At 38.7% G+C, this 18,237-nt stretch overlaps 1 protein-coding gene across 1 annotated transcript in view; it reads right to left on the bottom strand.

Moving 5' to 3' along the window:
* arrdc1b (arrestin domain containing 1b) overlaps nucleotides 1–18,237 on the bottom strand; it is a 56,914-nt gene that overhangs the window by 6,552 nt on the left and 32,125 nt on the right. Inside the window, exons 2-3 of the mRNA XM_079587265.1 lie at nucleotides 4,335–4,445; nucleotides 388–438 (exon numbers count right to left, since the gene is read on the bottom strand). Coding sequence (XP_079443391.1) covers nucleotides 388–438; nucleotides 4,335–4,445 — 162 coding nt within the window. The remainder of the gene's footprint in view (nucleotides 1–387; nucleotides 439–4,334; nucleotides 4,446–18,237) is intronic.

Here is an 18,237-nt window from a genome sequence, read left to right as displayed (position 1 = left end):
GCAAATGCATTCCTACTTAATGGGCTGGAAAGCCCCTGTTTTGATCAGATCCTTGTTCATACAATCTGTCAGCAGAGGGCGCATCTGCAGACTCAGGAATATTGAGTAGCCAGGAATGTTGCTGTCATGCCTCCCCTTAATAGCTCATTATGGGGCATGTGTTTGTGCAGGAAGGGGCAGGCCCGTAACAGGAAGAATTTTTACAGCTAAGGTTAAAATTAAACCCTTCTTCCAGCCTCTCATCACACCTCAGAGGCACTCAGAACTTTAACACACCTGAGTGTTCTCCGTATATTGCACACATCATCCTCATTTATTGGCAAACATTAAGTTTCTCAGAATGAAAATGCTCTTTAAAATTAAAATGAAAAAAGTAAAGAGAATTACCTGGAATGAGAAACTGAAAAGGAAAGCTGTGCTCACCAGCCGACAGAATACCTGTAATGGCAGAGAAAAATGTATATGTCAATTATAATATAGCTTTGTGACATTTCTAACTATTAATATCAAGCATTACTGTTTGATAATGATATCAATGACAGTGTTGCTAAAAGTGTGCATATCAAATTTAGAATAATTTCAACTAAAAACCATATAAGCACAGCAAATGTCATTAAGTACTTCACTATCATGAGAAAACAGTGTATTATGGAGGTGGAGGTCTTGTAAGTCAGAATGACTCAAATAGGACGGCATATCTGGGTAGATAAGCCGACAGTTGTAACAATGCCTTCTGTGCTTTCTACCTGGGGATTTCCACAACCTCAGAGATTATTCACAGAACATAAAGGATCTGCATCCACAGCGTACTATATATATATATATATATATATATATATATATATATATATATATATATATATATATATATATATATATATATACTGTAACTTGAATAAAGCACTGCAAATGTACACACCTCCACCTCTTCTTCTTTCTTTTTTTTTGCATGTGGATGCGCATGAGCTACAGCATGCTCTGCCTGTGCTTGTTTATCTAATCGTTCATATTTGGCAGTAAAATCACATTGCAAGGGTGTTGTCTGATTTGAAAAATGTACTTGAGTTAATGTGCGCGAGAGAAAACGAGTGAAGTTAACACCAGCCATCATTTCTGTATAAATCTGTTCTTGTTTATAAGTCACAGTCCCCGACAGGAAAAGGCCTCTTAGAGAAAATGATGGGAAATTCACTGACACAAGCAGCTCGGGGAGCACACATAAAGTATCAACTGTCTGTTTGAGCTATTCTTGCAGAGTTTGTAAGGAAGGAAGTCCTCAAAAAAAAGAGGCATTATTTCAGGACCTAGGGTTGACTAAGGCAACATTAGCAACAGCTTATACATAATTTACTGTACTAAAAAATTACATTTAGCAGACAATTTAATCAAAGTTGCTTGCCGTGTATTCAAATACATTAATTTTTACAAATTTAGAACAAAACACACATGGCAAACTCCATGTCTATTTATGTTTTGACCTCAATAATTTCAAATCAGTTCAAACAGAAGTTTTATGCTTAAACACAATGCCATCTATTTCTAGAAACGAAACCTGTTCAGGCTACAGAATATCACGTGATCAATAACTGACATTCCATTTAAATTAATTTATGGATAATGATTATGACACATACATTTTAATTGTCCCAAATAAGCCAAGAAATGTTTGTGAGAAGTGGAACATGTGTGAAGAGACGTCACCAACACGTGTTCAGCATTTCCTTCAAATAGTTAATAGAAATGCATAGATACAGATCTACGTGTCGTCAGCAGCAAGAGGTCACACGAGGAAATGTGTTACCGCTGGAGCTCTTTCATAAAGTGCTGTCTCACTGAAAAGGAGGAAGGGGAGATGATTGCAACCCCTTTAACTGGCAATTTAAAAGGATAGTGCACTCAAAAATGAAAATTCTGAACCACTGGTTCATCCTCATGTCGTTCCAAACCTGTATGGCATGTTTGGGCTGTTTTAATCTATACAATGAAAGTCAGTTTGGTTCGAAACAACCCACAACCACAACTGTTCTGTTTCACAGTAGAAAGAAAGTCATACAGATTTGAAACGACATGAGGGTGAGTAAAAGTAAATGGTTTGGAATTTTCATTTTTGGGTGCACTATCCCTTTAATTTTGTCAGAACCATACCGTGCCGTGCCAATGAGTCAGTTCTCTTCTGTCTTTGCTGAAATGCTATGAAACACATCCAACTATATCATTTACAACATTAAAATACCCAATTTTCAGTAAAGTAAAGGCATCTCAATCCACCTCCACCGCCCTGACCATCAGAGTTTCTGTTACTGAGCAATGAAGACAGGAATTCGAACCCTTAATGGACAGACAGCATTAGTTCCTGGCAGCCAGCATAAGAGACATTCAGCATCTCTTTTATCTCTGTTGGCCTGTGGGGTAAGATGAGCACTGTTACCCAGCACATCTGTCCCCGCTGCTGATTCAAACAGCCGGGCTGCTAAAAGGTATCCTGGAAAGGGGTCGTAGACTCGTAGGACAAGCTTGGGCATGTGAACTAACAAGCACTCCGACAGGAAAAGGCCTGCCGGGACAGACACATACACCAAGTGCTCACACTTCACCTCACGGCAGAACATAATGACTCTGTGTGACCTGAACACAGGGGTGAGAGACAGAGAGATACTGTCGAAAGAAGTGGAGAGAATCACAGTCGGGTTCAAGAAATAAAAATGTCCTCCATAGGAATTCCTTTTTACAATCATTTATAAACAGTTAAAGACAGACCTACTCTGAGCTATAACAAGGTTGTAAATCAATGTATGTATGGTATATTTATAATATATTTAATAATGGTATATTATTTTTTAAAAATTGTGTGTGTGTGTGTGGGGGGGGGGGGGGTATGGTTGTGGGATTTTTGGAAATTTTCCAAAAGTTCTTTAGACTTGTGGCTTTGAGTAAGTTGTATTTCTGGTTGCAGTGGAACATTTATCATTATTTTATTTTAATGAAGAAGAAACTATTTCCAGTTCACCAATACTATGCTTGACCTATTGGAGTATAATACACGTTTATAAGTCTATATAAGTATAAGTATATAAGTATTTTCAGGGTATGTATTTCAGGTTACCAGCAGAATTCCTGATGAAAAACTACATTACCCATGATTCTGTCATTTGCAATGCTTCATAGGATTGTAGTTCTTTCCCTCCTTAAATGCGTCTTTTTGCCTGATTTTCAAATACTTTTTTGCTTCATAAGTTTGTAATGTTGTGATTCACCTTATAGCTGGTTGGTTTGGTTCATTGCTTTCCCCTACAGGAAAAATACTTCCGAAATGCACCAGAGACCGACACACCAGCCATTATTTTTTAGCAACAAGAAAGTGTTGTCTCCATGCAGTCCCCCATCACAGTTAGTCCCTGACTTAAATCACTAGCAGAGAGCAGTCTTAAAGCTTAATGATTGGCTAACACATAGACGTTTCTTTTTTTCTCTTTTTTCTTTTTGAGTGTTGACCAAGCCTAAAGCCCAATTTATACTTCTGCGTCAAACTCACGCCGTAGCTTCGTCGTAGGCTGTGTAGCGCGCGTACCCTGACGCGCACCTCTCCAAAAATGCAACAACGCATCAATTCTACATGGAGGAAAGCGCTGTGATTGGTCTGCTAGAACCCCTCCCTCGGGTTTCACATGCTCCCTATATGCATGTGTAATTGCGCGTCAATGCGGACAACGGCGCAGAAGTATAAATGATAACCAACGCGTAGTCTATTTGCATAGAGGTTTCGGCCGTCACAGACACAACATATTTTTCTCAAGACATCTATTTCACTGATATCTCTCAGGAAGTAGGGACCAAAAATGGCTTTAAACTAGATCGGAGGCTTCATCTGGCAACAGCAAATGTATCCTCTTAAGTACAGACATTTCCTACCATATTCACCTGAAAGAATTAGTTTTATCAGAAATAACAGAACATACATACGTGCTCTTTAAACATTATCTCTATGCCAACAGATCAGTTATAATTATCATGCGGACTGTTCGAAGAAAACATATGAAAGGTTTCCTGTTTAAAGGGATAACTCAAATCTAACATGCTTTAAGGGTTATGTGATACGTGACACATTCAGACAGACAGGAAGAAAAAGACACGTACTCAGAGAACAGGAAACCTCTCAGACTCAAGCAGTTGATCAAGCAAAATGAATTTAAGAGGTAAACAATGGAAGTCCTTCAAAGTGAGGATGTTTTTTTTTTGTAGACTGGTGCCACATAAGAATATTTTGACTAATACTATTAAGAATGATTGAAGAAAGCTGAAATTAAATGAGATGAATGGAAGTTGGGTCTTCTTACCTTTATCGGCCACAGACAGCGTGCTGCTCAAGTACTTCTCCTCAAGCATCCATGATGCATCATTCAGCTTGGACGAGATGCCACACGACCCCACACAGTAGACTTTGATGGCTGCAAGAGGCCAGAGACACAATACAACTTCTGAGAATCTCATTCAAGACACTTTAGCTTACTTCAGGCAAATTTCAACTTTGCTATTGTCATGACAGAGACTCAATCGCTTTATTTAATGAACAGACTGAATTTAGGCTTTTATTTCACTTATAAGCACTGATCAGCGAACATAAAACAGAAACTCAACCGAACCTGCTTGACACACAAGAATAAACCTCATTGGTTCTCGCGGAAGCTCAGACGTGCTGCGTAACAGGAGAATGAACCTCATTGGTTCTCGCGCTTTGAGCAAGCATGCTTGAGCTTCCGTTTACCACAACTGATGTGTGCAGTTGATACATTTTTATTATATGTGAATAATAGGCCTAATTTAAATCTGTTCATCATATAAAGTGATAATGTCTCTCCAGAAATGTTTTATTAAACCAATGGAGGGAGTGTCAATGGAGGGACAGAAAGCTCTCAGATTTCATTAAAATATCTGCATTGGTGTTCCAATGATGAACAAAAGTCTTATGGTTCTTTTGGAACATGGAGGGTGAGTAAATTATGAAAATTTTATTTAGAAGTATGCACAAATTGATTTTAAATGATATGCGTGATTATTCAATGTTTTTTTTCTAAAAAATATCAAACAATAAATACAAATAATAGTTTCATGTAGGGCTGTGAAATGATTAATCGAGATTAATCGCATCCAAAATAAAAGTTTGTGTTTACATAATAAATGTTTGTGTACTGTGTATAATTATTTTATATATATATATATATATATATATACACACACACGTGCATGTATATATTTAAGAAATTGTATTTATTTATATATAAAATATTTATATTTAGATATAATATAAATTATATATAAATCTATATACAGTATATACATGCAAATATTTATTAAATATATACATGCACGTGTGTGTATTTATATATATATAAAATAATTATACACAGTACACACACATTTATTATGTAAACACAAACTTTTATTTTGGATGCGATTAATCTCGATTAATCATTTAACAGCCCTAGTTTCATGTTAAGGAAATATTATTTATGAAATAAAACCATAAAACCAATTCAGATCTGACACACCTTGCTACACCAGTTCAACCTCGGATAAGGTTGTTTGCTGTTGGCAAAACTTCCTCCACACCCTCATAAAAAGACTTCTGTTAAACCATTTAAGACAAAGAAATGACGTAAGGACGTAAATGACGTAAATCGCTTTGAATTTTCCCAACAGATCTAGTGTCATGTACTTGATGGCTAGATCAACACAGATGAATGGAATGTTGAAATGTTGAATAGGAATGCCGATTGTTTTCCTTTTTTTATTGAACAACCTGTCTAACTTCTACTGATCCACAGAAAATACATTCCATACACAATAAACATTCACTCAGAAGGAAAAGCCCCTTTGTCTGTTTCGAGGAGAAACAGCCATCCTTATTTGCATTATAATTGCTTGATGCTAAGCTCTCCACACAGGCTTTAACACAGTTTACCCAGAAACATAAAGACACCTAAACGTACAAAACCCAGACAGACCAACGTCAGACAATTTAAAGACCAAATTTCAGTTTGAAATCAGCCTAGAGGTCAAGGACACAAGATACAGACATTTACATCTGTATACAGCCATATACAGTATACGTGTTGGTGCTTTTGGCATTGTTGTGTAACACGGTGTGGAGATTAATGTTTATTTTGTGTGACTTTGGGAAGTTTTTAGGTCAAAATGAATGCTCAGACAAACATAAACACCTTACATGACCCTGTCACGCAATTCACAAACATACATTGCGCTCAAATCTGAATTTGAGTGAAAAGAGAGACAAACTGACTAAGCCATGTGACCACATGCTGATCTGATTATGTAATGGGTAAAGCCCAGGGAATCTCAATTGGATTGAATCAAAACAGCAGGGCAGAGCAAACGCCATCATTACAGCTTCATCATCACAACATTAGACTCAGAAACCTTCTCAAAACATTTAAACAACCCTCATGGTTTTCCACAAGCCTGCAGTCTGTCTTGGTGCATCAAATTTCACATTTGCATTTTTTTTTAAACGATACAGCAACACTGTGGAAAAATACAAAGCAAGACTGATAGAGATAAAGCAGAATGTGAGAGATTGAAAAAACAGATGTCAGTGGCACTTATTAGTAGGGTTGGCTCGATACCACATTTACGCCTTTGGAACAACAGCAGCTCTGGGTACTTATATTGATAATAAACGGTCCTTGATCAAAATAAAAATAAAGATTCAAATATGCGTGACAGAGATATCATTTAACATGAAAATACTAAACCAATTTTTGAAAAAAACACATGAAAATCTGTCATGTACAGGAAACCTAAAAGGAACATGGTGATAATGTTAATGTGTTAATGTGTAATGTCAATGTGACAATGATAAAAATATGAGATGGTAGGAAAAATCATATTTTAAAGGAACCATATGTAAGAAATGTATTTCAATTAATCATAAAATGTCCCTGATATGTCAGTAGACATTAAGAAATCATGTTTATTTCAAATACTTATATCACTGACAACAGTAGTCCAGGATATTGTCATTTAAAAGTGAAGTTGCAGCCCTCAACTGATGTTGATGTTTTCATGTTGTGTTTTGGCCTGATGCACCACCCTCCACCTATCTACCAATCACGAAGTCAGTAGTGTTTCGGCATCCGGGTTGCCAGCTCTGCTCTAGTCTTGCCACTGGAAGCTCCTTTGTAGCAGCCTACGTTCCTGCTGGATCCTGCAGCCTATCTGGCAACCTCGAGTCAGGGGGGAGGGGGTAATTTGAAAGTGATTGCAGTACCAGTTTTGGCCACAATCTTACATACTTTAATGCTTCTGTGTTCTCTTACAAAAGTATCTGAAAACAAACTTTTTCAGGGGAAGCCCTGAAATGTAATTTCTTTCTCTGACCTCATTATTTCCATGACAAATATTTTGCAAGCGAATGCAAGTGTCATGGAGAAACAACATTTTGCAAGCAAACGCAACATTTCTCGGGGGACCACAATTTTTTTCTTTTCAACGTTTCAAAGCAAAATGTTTTGTGAGAGAACCCAAAAGGATTGAAATACATAATTTTTCCTCCCATCTGTGCTGTATTTCTTATTGAAACAAGAAGTTGGGGCAGAACACATTAAAGGGCTCATCCCTTTTTTAAACAGCCAATAGCTTTTAGTTTACATCACAACTGTGAACCATTTGCGAATTGCGAGTATGCTATTGCTAGCCGATGAGAGATTATATTACTAGAGAGGCTATTCAACATTTGATTGGACAAATATTTGCATACACCCTGTACAAGAGGAGTCATCAGTATTTCTAGTTCATTCCCCCAGAAGACAAATTATTCATTTTAAAAGCATATATCTGCTAAAATATAGTTTTGTCAATGTTTATACATTAGCATACAGTTTACCACAAAACTAATGGACATGAACTGAAAACCACAAAAAAAATCTAAATTCTGATTTCATAGGGTCAAACAGACACACCTAAAGCATATAAACAATGACTTTGCAGCGACTTTATAAATTAGCAAAACATATTGGTGTTTTAAAATCTGGGGGTACTTTTTTAGTATGCAAGTCAAAGTGCTCAGAGCCACTCCATACAGACAGATAAACCACTCAGGGAAAGAGAGGCCACATTACACTCATCATGAATGAAACCGGGTATAATTTTCTCAGAGAAAAACTGTCAGTTTGCATTTTCAGACAGAGGCAGAAGGGGGTTCAAATCAGGGCAGGCATAACACACGGCTGGGGAATGTTAAAGCCTGTTTGTGTGGGGCCGGCACAGGCTAAAGCAGCATCAGTTCACCAAAGACATAAAACATTGGTGGCAGATGGTAGCATATCAGTGGACCGGGCAGGTGCCCTCGCTGGCACACTGGTATGAGTGCCCCTTCCATCTCAAGCACAAATAAGACAAAATCCAAAGGAAAGAGGGTCCTCTGAGTATCAGACGATTCATGAACGAATAAATAGGCATTAAAGCACTGGTGCCATCTGCTGTGTGCCATCTGGGCACTTTTGCTGGCATGAGGAAACTTTATGCTTGCTGACTATATTTTACCACTATATATATAATACACTAAAAAAAGCAGTAATGAAAATGTAAACACTATTTTGTGGTGAATAATGCTAATTTAAATTTAGACTGATTCACTAATGATTCAATCAGACGGATTTGTGAACCAGTCCGATTCACTGAAAGTACAGATTTGAAAGAATGATTCATTCACAAATCACACATGGCACATTTTATTTCTAGCAGAATAAATGTTAGAAAATAAAATGTAAAAAAAATATTCATTAAAGAAATGTAACATATTTTTTTCCAGACAATATTATTTAATTTTTTATTTATTTCCAGATGTCCCATGCCATGACCATGAGAAACCTTTAGCTAACATATTTAAACAAATAAATAATATATGAAATTATAAAATAAGGAAATATAATTTTTTTTTAAAATATGATTGCATTCCCCCTTTTTTTAACCCCTGTAAAACACAGACTAAGTGGTTCACTTCATCACAAGACATGACAACAGACATGACTGAAACACTCATATTACAGGAAGTAACAACCAAACACAGGATGTAAGACGCTTTCATTCTGTTCGGAAGTTTAAAAGGTAATGCTGACAGTAAACATGGCCATTAAAATGAAAACAGTTCTTGCGTAACATAGTAAGGCCAGCTGGATTCATTATGGCATCATACGAACAAAAGAGCAAGATGGAAATGAAGCTTTCATGAAATGGAAATAAGCCTAACAGCCACGGAGTGAGAATGTAGCGTGTGTGTGTGTGTGTGTGGTTTACAGTATATGTGCTGTTACTATTACAACATCTCTGTCATGTATTCATCAGTCTTCCATTAGATTCAACGGTTCAGCAACTGATATTTCACAAGGTTTCACATTGTCTTATGTTATGATCATAGATGACAAATTCATCCAAACCTCTATCTTATGTGAAACACTAAAGGGGAAATTCTGAAGAATGTATTACATGAATTGGCACTGGAGATTTCAAGCTTCAGATAGGAAGTAAGTGCACAATAAAAGTGTAACAAAAGTAGCTCATATGACTTATGCTCTATATTGTCATATGATAACGTTGAGTGAGAAACCAATCAAAATTGAAGCCGTTATTCTCTGAAAAAGCATTCCAAACATGAGAGTTTGTGAATTAATCTTTCTTATGAATCAGATCATCTGATTAGCAAAACCTGTCTGACTGAATCTTCATGAATCAGACAGCGATTCTTTTTCTTCTCAGCTAAATCTGTATGACTTAAGAAGGCTTAAGTTATGAACCACTTTTATGATATTTGTACTTATGCTTTTGCATTGTTTTTAAAGCTAAAAAAAAAGCATCAGCTCCCATTAATTCCCACTGCATGGAAAAGATCAGCCAAAAAAAATAAAAAATGCTGTGTTTTACAGAGGAAAGAAGGTAATACGAGTTTGGGAACACATGAGGGTGAGTAAATGATGACAGAAAATGCATTTCTGGATTAAATACTTCTTTTAAGCTGTACACTGTGTGCTGGGATCTGACTCAGACTCTACAGGGGGACACGCTGGAGTTGGTCCAAGCCTCTTGGCAGCTTACATGGTTCAGCGCATGTGTCAGAGAAGCACCGCAGTGGGCGTTCAGAGCGTCTCCTGTGTTTAACGCAACCCTTCCACATGGGAAGACAGCGTGGGCTGAACCTGCTTCCTAGCACATGCAGCGTAAGCAACACTTCTGCCAGTCATCAGGCGACTGTGAGAAACTCCGCACCCACCGATTATCAGCGAGTTTATATCTAAGAATACTACATATCTATTTGTGAACCTCTTTTCTAAACACTAACCTGGTTGAAACCAATAAATACAATTCTCCTAAAAATATTAAATCTGACACAAAGGTTTATCTCTTTGCAATACGATTCTGTCCAGTGCCGCCCATGTCCTTTGAGAATGTCCCTTCCCTAGGACAGGAATTTATGAGGTCTTTGTGACATTACACAATTATGAGTTTTAGATATTGCGTAACTGGCTCTAAAAGCCATTCTCTGCAATGTTTTGGACCATAGGACATCCTTTAAGAAACATCTAAAAGCTTATACTTCAAGACAGCTGTTTTAATAGCTTCCTTAATTTAAAGTTGGCATGAAAGTCTCATGAAAGTTGCGAATGTATTTTTTCCCCTATTTTGGGAAGAAAATCGATATATATCGATACATCCAAATGGCTTCTCAAACGGGCGGGACTAGATTTTGTCAATCGGGTATTAATTAAATTGTGTGGATCGTTGTGGTTTGATTTTGCTGTGATGTCATGTGAGTGACAGGTTGTCCCGTCCTTGCGCCATGTCATCAAGAGGAGAAGAGATGTCACTGCAAAAGGGAGGGGAAGTTATTTTGATGAAAGTTTACAAGGCACATGAATGTTAAAAAATATTGATGTGCACATATAAATCCTTTATAATAAATACTGCAATATTCCATTGAAAAAAAATCTAGAATTGTCCATTTTGATTTCATGGTGAATTTAACTTAAAGGAGAACTCCGGCACAAAATGAACGGTCTAATTACACATTGTTACCTAGTAAACCGTTATCTGAGATTTGTTTTCATGATTATCGAATGTAAATAGTTTTATCTCTAAAAACAGTTTAGCCTATAACGCTAGTATAACGCTAGTATATAGGGCATTGAGTAATGACAAATAAAAAAATCGCTTGTTAATACCACTAACAAGGCTCAAAATAGCCCCACACTAACACGGTAGCATAACGAGGGTCCCTACATGCAAACCGAAGCATTGAGAACTTTGACAGTGTCCAGACAGTTTCATAGTCAACTTCGCGAATACAGGCAGAAGCCATCTTTGAAAAACAGTCTCTATCAATCGATCTACGAACCGCCGATCCAAATGCGCTGAACTGTGTAGAATCTCATATGGTCCAGCGCATTTGGATCGGCGGTTCGTAGATCGATTGATAGAGACTGTTTTTCAAAGATGGCTTCTGCCTGTATACGCGAAGTTGACTGTATGTCAAAAGCAAGCACAAGCATGCAGGAAAACAAACTACAATAGAATAAAGAATAGACCTACCTGAAAAAATTCAAGCATGAGAAATAAGAAATACTACAAATTGTATAAATTAATCAAATGTACAAAAAGAAACACTGCACATTCTTCACTGTGTAAATTAAATACACATAAATTAGTCAAAAGCAGTGAGAAATATTCTCTGTTTTGTTGTTCGATTAACATTAATAAAGACAGCAGAAGATGCATGTATCCTGTCACTTTAAGACCGACTGCACGGATCCAATATACTCCTGCATTTTCTTACTCAGCTTTTTACGCTCACTTAAGACATAAATGACTGTGGTTACTTGCAAAGACATGGTTACTTTGGCACAAAAGTAATATATCAAGCCGATCAAGCCCAATTAGTCGGAAAAAACTCAGTTCAGTTCTCACGCGGCTTCATGTGCGCGGGTCTCTCAGACAGCACTGAGAAACTCTCTCTGACAGCACGCGCATATAGCGAAATTAGTCTTTTGCTGCTTACTGCGCTTCCATGGCTTAGAATCACTCGTTTTTAAACCGCAATACTTAAAACCGCATGCAAATGATACATTTTCGACTGCATAGCACAGCAACGTGACGTTGAGCGATAGTCCAACATTTTCTACATCATGTCTACCAATATATCACTCACCCCTACCAATCAGTGATGAATTCTGAGACTCGTCAGAGAGAATTTGACCCTTTGACCCCACAGAAATGCAACAATGAGTCAGCACGCATGAAGGGCCGCCTTCACTGGCATAGAAACTGACAGCTGGGTTTGGGGAGAGACTGATATTTCCTTGTTTACTGTTGAGCTGGATACAGTTCAGCTGGAGTTGAGATACACAAAAGAGCTACAGTGCGTTTGACTAAGGTCAGGTTTTTCCTCTTGACAATCCACACAGAAGTCCTTGATCCCTAGGCTAAAACACAAATGAGGACTGCATCACAGCAGATACAATGTCGATTTAAAATGGCCAAGAGCGTCATTAATGAGATTAACAGAACTGATCGAGAGAAGAAAATTCCAATAAAAGGGTTGCATTCAAACAGATGACAGCACCATGTGACTATGACGTTGTGATGCGGTCGACAGAAGATATAATATAACCCTTCAAATGTCTGTTTGAGATCAGACTCCGTAATTATTTGGTTTCAACCAACAGCTGGAAGCAATGAACTGGTTTATTTCATCAGAGAATGTGTGCTACTGACACACTGACTACATCACCACCACACAACACAATGGATGACTTTATAGAAAACATTATGCGTCTCACAATTTAACCACAGATGGATGAAACTTTCTGCCTTCTTCCCATCTAAATCATGATAGAAGTGCAACACACTAGACATTAGGAAAAGAATGAGACGAATACTTCAAGAAAATCAGCAGTTTTGAACAACATGAGGATGTATAAATGATGACAGAATATTTGTTCATCATGTCGGCTTAACTGAATACACAATGTTTTCTAACCACATAACTTGTATTATCTTACATTTTACAGCCATATGGACATTAATTTGACATTTATTTCTGACTGATAACAGAATAATTCCTGATTGCAACATTTAAACATTAATTTTCTGTGAACTTCTTTGAAACCAAATGTATTGTGAAAACCACTATACAATTAAACTTCAATTGAATTGAACTAAAAAGTAGATACAACAAACTGAATAGTCAGGCTGCAGTCTCACTTTGCATTTCATCATCGACTAAGGAACTCCATCATCCTTGATGCTCGGGGTAACTCAACTCCCATGTCCTCATTAAAACTTCAAGAGCAATTAGACGCTCTTGCTTTCCCTCTTCCGTCTCACCTCGATCATGATCCCATCACGACTCTTTTTATGAGCTTATTAGGGCCCAAGCCTTGAAAAGGCGAAGGCCCTATTGTTTTCCTCCGGATTATTCTTCTTAACTATTATTAGGGCCCAAGCCTTGAAAAGGCGAAGGCCCTATTGTTTTTCTTCGGATTATTATTTATTATTATTATTATTATTATTATTTTACTACCTTTTGGGCACTTTTGGGGGCCTTAACGTGCTCAAAAACTCTTGAAACTTTGCACACAGGTCAGAACCTGCGGCCATCAGGGCCCGACTGAAGCTGGGACCCGGGCGTGGCAGGGGGGCTCGCCAGCGCCCCCTGCAATGGGATTCAAAAACATGTCCATATCTCAAACACGCTTGCATGTAATAATATGAAACTCGGTACACATATAGATCTCATCGGGCCGAACAACTTTCGTGCTCTAAGTTTTACGCCAGTCCAACAGGAAGTCGGTTATTATGGGCTGGATGGAAACGCATGTTCTGGCATTTGAAACACTTGTCCTAGAGAATTCATCGGATGACCACGAAACTCGGTGTGCATGAAGTCAAGACATGGAGGATGCTAAATTGCGAGGGGATTTTTGATATCTCGAACGGTTTGGCCGTGGCGAGGAAACGAATTTATGGCGAATATTGGAAACAGGAAGTGTGTTATAACATCCTCATACATTAACTGATCTTGATGAAACTTCAGCAGTGTGTTCGCTGTAAGAGGCCGATCACATGGATGTGACTATTGTGAGTCAAAGTTATAGCGCCACCAACTGGCAGCAGGAAGTGTGTCACTTTCAAAATGCTTTGAAATCACCCTCTTATTTTTACCCGATTTGCTTCAAACTTCATCTGTATAATGTAAACACACGGCAGATGTAGACCTGTGAAAGGATTATTGATATCTTAAATACTGTTGCCATGGCAACGCATCAAACTTTAATATTCTTTTTGGGTGCATTTGAGGCTCTTAACATGCTTCAAATTGCATGAAACTCAACATGCATATCAGATTTATTAGGTACTAGGCATGTGTGAAGTTTCAGAAACGGGCGCGGTGGAGGGGCTCAGTAGCGCCACCTTTAGTCAAAAATGGGGTATTAGTTTTACCTACAGTAACAAAAATCGGTATTTATATTTATCTCCCCGAGCCGGACAACTTTCTAATTTACAGTCATTAGCTCCGACCAACAGGAAGTCAGATATTTTGGTTTGAATGTGATTTGATGGGAATTTTGCCAGTCTCTCTCAGTGTCTGTGTGTGTGAGAGAGGAGGGGGGCTTTATTTTAACCCTTTCTCTGCTGTGTGGGACTTCTCGGGCACTTTTGGGGCCCTTAACGTGCTCGAAAACTCTTGAAACTTTGCACACAGGTCAGAACCTGCGGCCATTAGAGCCGGACTGAAGCTGGTACCCGGGCGTGGCAGGGGAGCTCAACAGCGCCCCCTTGCACGTGGTCCGAAAAACTTGGTCCATATATCAAACACGTTTGCATGTAATAATATGAAACTCGGTACACATTTAGATATCATCGGGCCGAACAACTTTCGTGCTCTAAGTTTTACGCCAGTCCAACAGGAAGTCGGCTATTATGGGTTGTATGAAAACGCATGCCCCTGGAATTTGATATACTCCTCCAAGAAAAATTATCCTATCGCCACCAAACTCAGTCAGCATGAAGTAAAGACATTGAGGACGCTAAATTGCGGACGGATTTTTGATATCTCGAACGGTTTGGCCGTGGCGAGGAAACAAAGTTATGGCGAGAAAAGAAAAACACAATGTGTTATAACGTCTTCATACATTTATTGATCTTGATGAAACTTCAGCAGTGTGTTTGTTGTAAGAGGGCGATCACATGGATGTGGCTATTGTGAGTCAAAGTTATAGCGCCACCAACTGGCAGCAGGAAGTGTGTTACTTTCAAGATACTTTTGACTAAAGTGGGGGGGTTATTTTTACCTACAGTCACAAAACTCGGTCTGTATATTGTGCTTATCGATCCGGACATCTTTCTCATTTACAGTCATTAGCTCCGACCAACAGGAAGTCAGATATTTTGGTTTGAATGTGGTTTTGTCTCTCTCTGACAGAGTTCCCCCTGCCATTCTCTCTCTGTGTGTGTGTGTGTGTGTGTTAGTCCAGTGAGATACTGGAGGAGGAGGGGGGGGGGGGGGGGGGGGCACACACACAGACAGCCCCCCCCCCCTTTTCTGTGTGTGTTTGTAGGGGAGCAGAAAGACTCACACTGATACAAGCTCTAAAGCAGACTTCTTCTCGACAGTCAAAGCGGGGTTACGTTATTGCCCGTCGTGCACAGGAACCCGAAAGGCAACGGGGTGGCGGCTTTTTATATATATATATATATATATATATATATATAAATAAATATAGCTGCAAGCAGCGATGGAGACTGGACCATTAGAGCCGGACTGAAGCTGGTACCCGGGCGTGGCAGGGGGGCTCGACAGCGCCCCCTGGAACGGGGTCCGAAAACTTGGTCCATAAATCAAACACGCTTGCATGAAATAATATGAAAATCGATATACTTATAGATCTCATCGGTTCATATATCCTTCGTGCTCTGACTTTTTACCCCAGCCCAACAGGAAGTCGGCTATTTGGCGTAGTTTAAAAAACACATGCAATGGAATTTAAAATACTCCTCCTAGACGATTCAACCAATCACCACGAAACTCGGTGTGCATGAAGTCAAGACATCGAGGATGAAAAGTTGCGAGGGGATTTTTGATATCTCGAACGGTTTGGCCGTGGCGAGGAAACGAATTTATGGCGAATATTGGAAACAGGAAGTGTGTTATAACATCCTCATACATTAATTGATCTTGATGAAACTTCAGCAGTGTGTTCGTTGTATAAGGGGCCGATCACATGGATGTGACTATTGTGAGTCAAAGTTATAGCGCCACCAACTGGCAGCAGGAAGTGTGTCACTTTCGAAATGCTTTGAAATCACCCTCTTATTTTTACCCGATTTGCTTCAAACTTTATCTGTATAATGTAAACACACGACAGATGTAGACCTGTGAAAGGATTATTGATATCTTTAATACTGTCGCCATGGCAACGCTTTAAACTTTTATATTCTTTTTGGATGCATTTGAGGCTCTTAACATGCTTCAAATTGCATGAAACTCAAAATGCATTTGACATTTATTGTATAATAGACATGTGCGAAGTTTCAGAAACGGGCGTGGTAAGGGGCTCAGTAGCGCCACCTTTAGTCAAAAATGGGGTATTAGTTTTACCTACAGTAACCAAACTCGGTACGTATATTCTTCTCTTCGATCCGGACAACTTTCTAATTTACAGTCATTAGCTCCGACCAACAGGAAGTCAGATATTTTGGTTTGAATGTGTACTGTTTGGAGCATTTTCCCTCTGCCCCTCTGTGTGTGTGTGTGTGTGTGTGTGTGAGGAGGGGGGCTAGTTTAGTTTAACCATTTCTCTCCTGTGTGCAAAATCTCTGGCACTTTTGAGGGCCTTAACGTGCTCGAAAACTCTTGAAATTTTGCACACAGGTCAGAACCCGCGGCCATTAGGGCCGGGCTGAAGCTGGTACCCGGGCGTGGCAGGGGGGCTCGACAGCGCCCCCTGGAATGGGATTCGAACACTTGTCCGTATATCAAACACGCTTGCATGAATTAATATGAAACTCGGTACACATATAGATTTAATCGGGCCGAACAACTTTCCCTGGGTCAAGTTTTACGCCAGCCCAACAGGAAGTCGGCTATTACGGGTTGATTGGAGAACGCTTGCTCTCGCATTTGAAACACTTCTCCTAGAGAATTCATCCGATGACCACGAAACTCGGTCAGCATGAAGTCAAGACATGGAAGATGATAAATTGCCAGGGGATTTTTGATATCTCGAACGGTTTGGCCGTGGCGAGGAAACAAATTTATGATTAAAAAAGGATGCATAAAGTGTGTTATAACTTAGTTATAGTTTTACCTACAGTAACCAAACTCGGTACGTATATTCTTCTCTTCGATCCGGACAACTTTCTAATTTACAGTCATTAGCTCCGACCAACAGGAAGTCAGATATTGTGGTTTGAATGTGTATTTTCTCTCTCTCTGTCTCTCTGCCATTCTGTGTGTGTGTGTGTCTGTCTGTGTGGGGAGGGGAGGGGAGGGGAGGGGGGATGTGTGTGTGTGTGTGTGTGTGTGTGTGTGTGTGTGTGTGATTTTGGTTGGGTGACAGTTGTAGGTTACAGTTTGACAAGAGTTTATAGTTTAACAAAAGCACAATGTTGTGTTTCATTGCCAGTGTACACAAATATAAGGAAACACTTTGCATTTTGAATGATGGTCTGTATGAACAAAATGACGGAGTATGTTTTTATGTCTCCATTGTTCGATCGAGCCTCACACACACACACACACACACACACACACACACACACACACACACACACACACACACACACACACACACACACACACACACACACACACACACACACACACACACACAGCATTCCAGCATTGCAATCCTGACATCGCAGAATGTTCATTATAGCCTTAATAAAATATAATAATAAAATAGTCAACCTTACATATAAAAATTACACTGCTCTGTTTAAATAGTCATTTGTACAGTTTGTGCCGTTCATAATAATTTTTTTTAATTTTTCTATATTGGAACGTGAGTGTACAAAGTGTACAAAGTACAAAGCCTATAAAAAGAATAGTTTAGCATCCAAAAATGTTAATAATATATATATTATTATTATATATATAATAATATATATGTTAAAAATAGGGGGAAAAAAAGAATTTACATAATATATATATATATATATATTTAGGGC

Source organism: Phoxinus phoxinus, assembly GCF_949152265.1.
Source record: "Phoxinus phoxinus genome assembly, chromosome: 17".
Lineage (NCBI taxonomy): Eukaryota > Metazoa > Chordata > Actinopteri > Cypriniformes > Leuciscidae > Phoxinus > Phoxinus phoxinus.
This window is presented reverse-complemented; position numbering and strand designations above follow the sequence as displayed.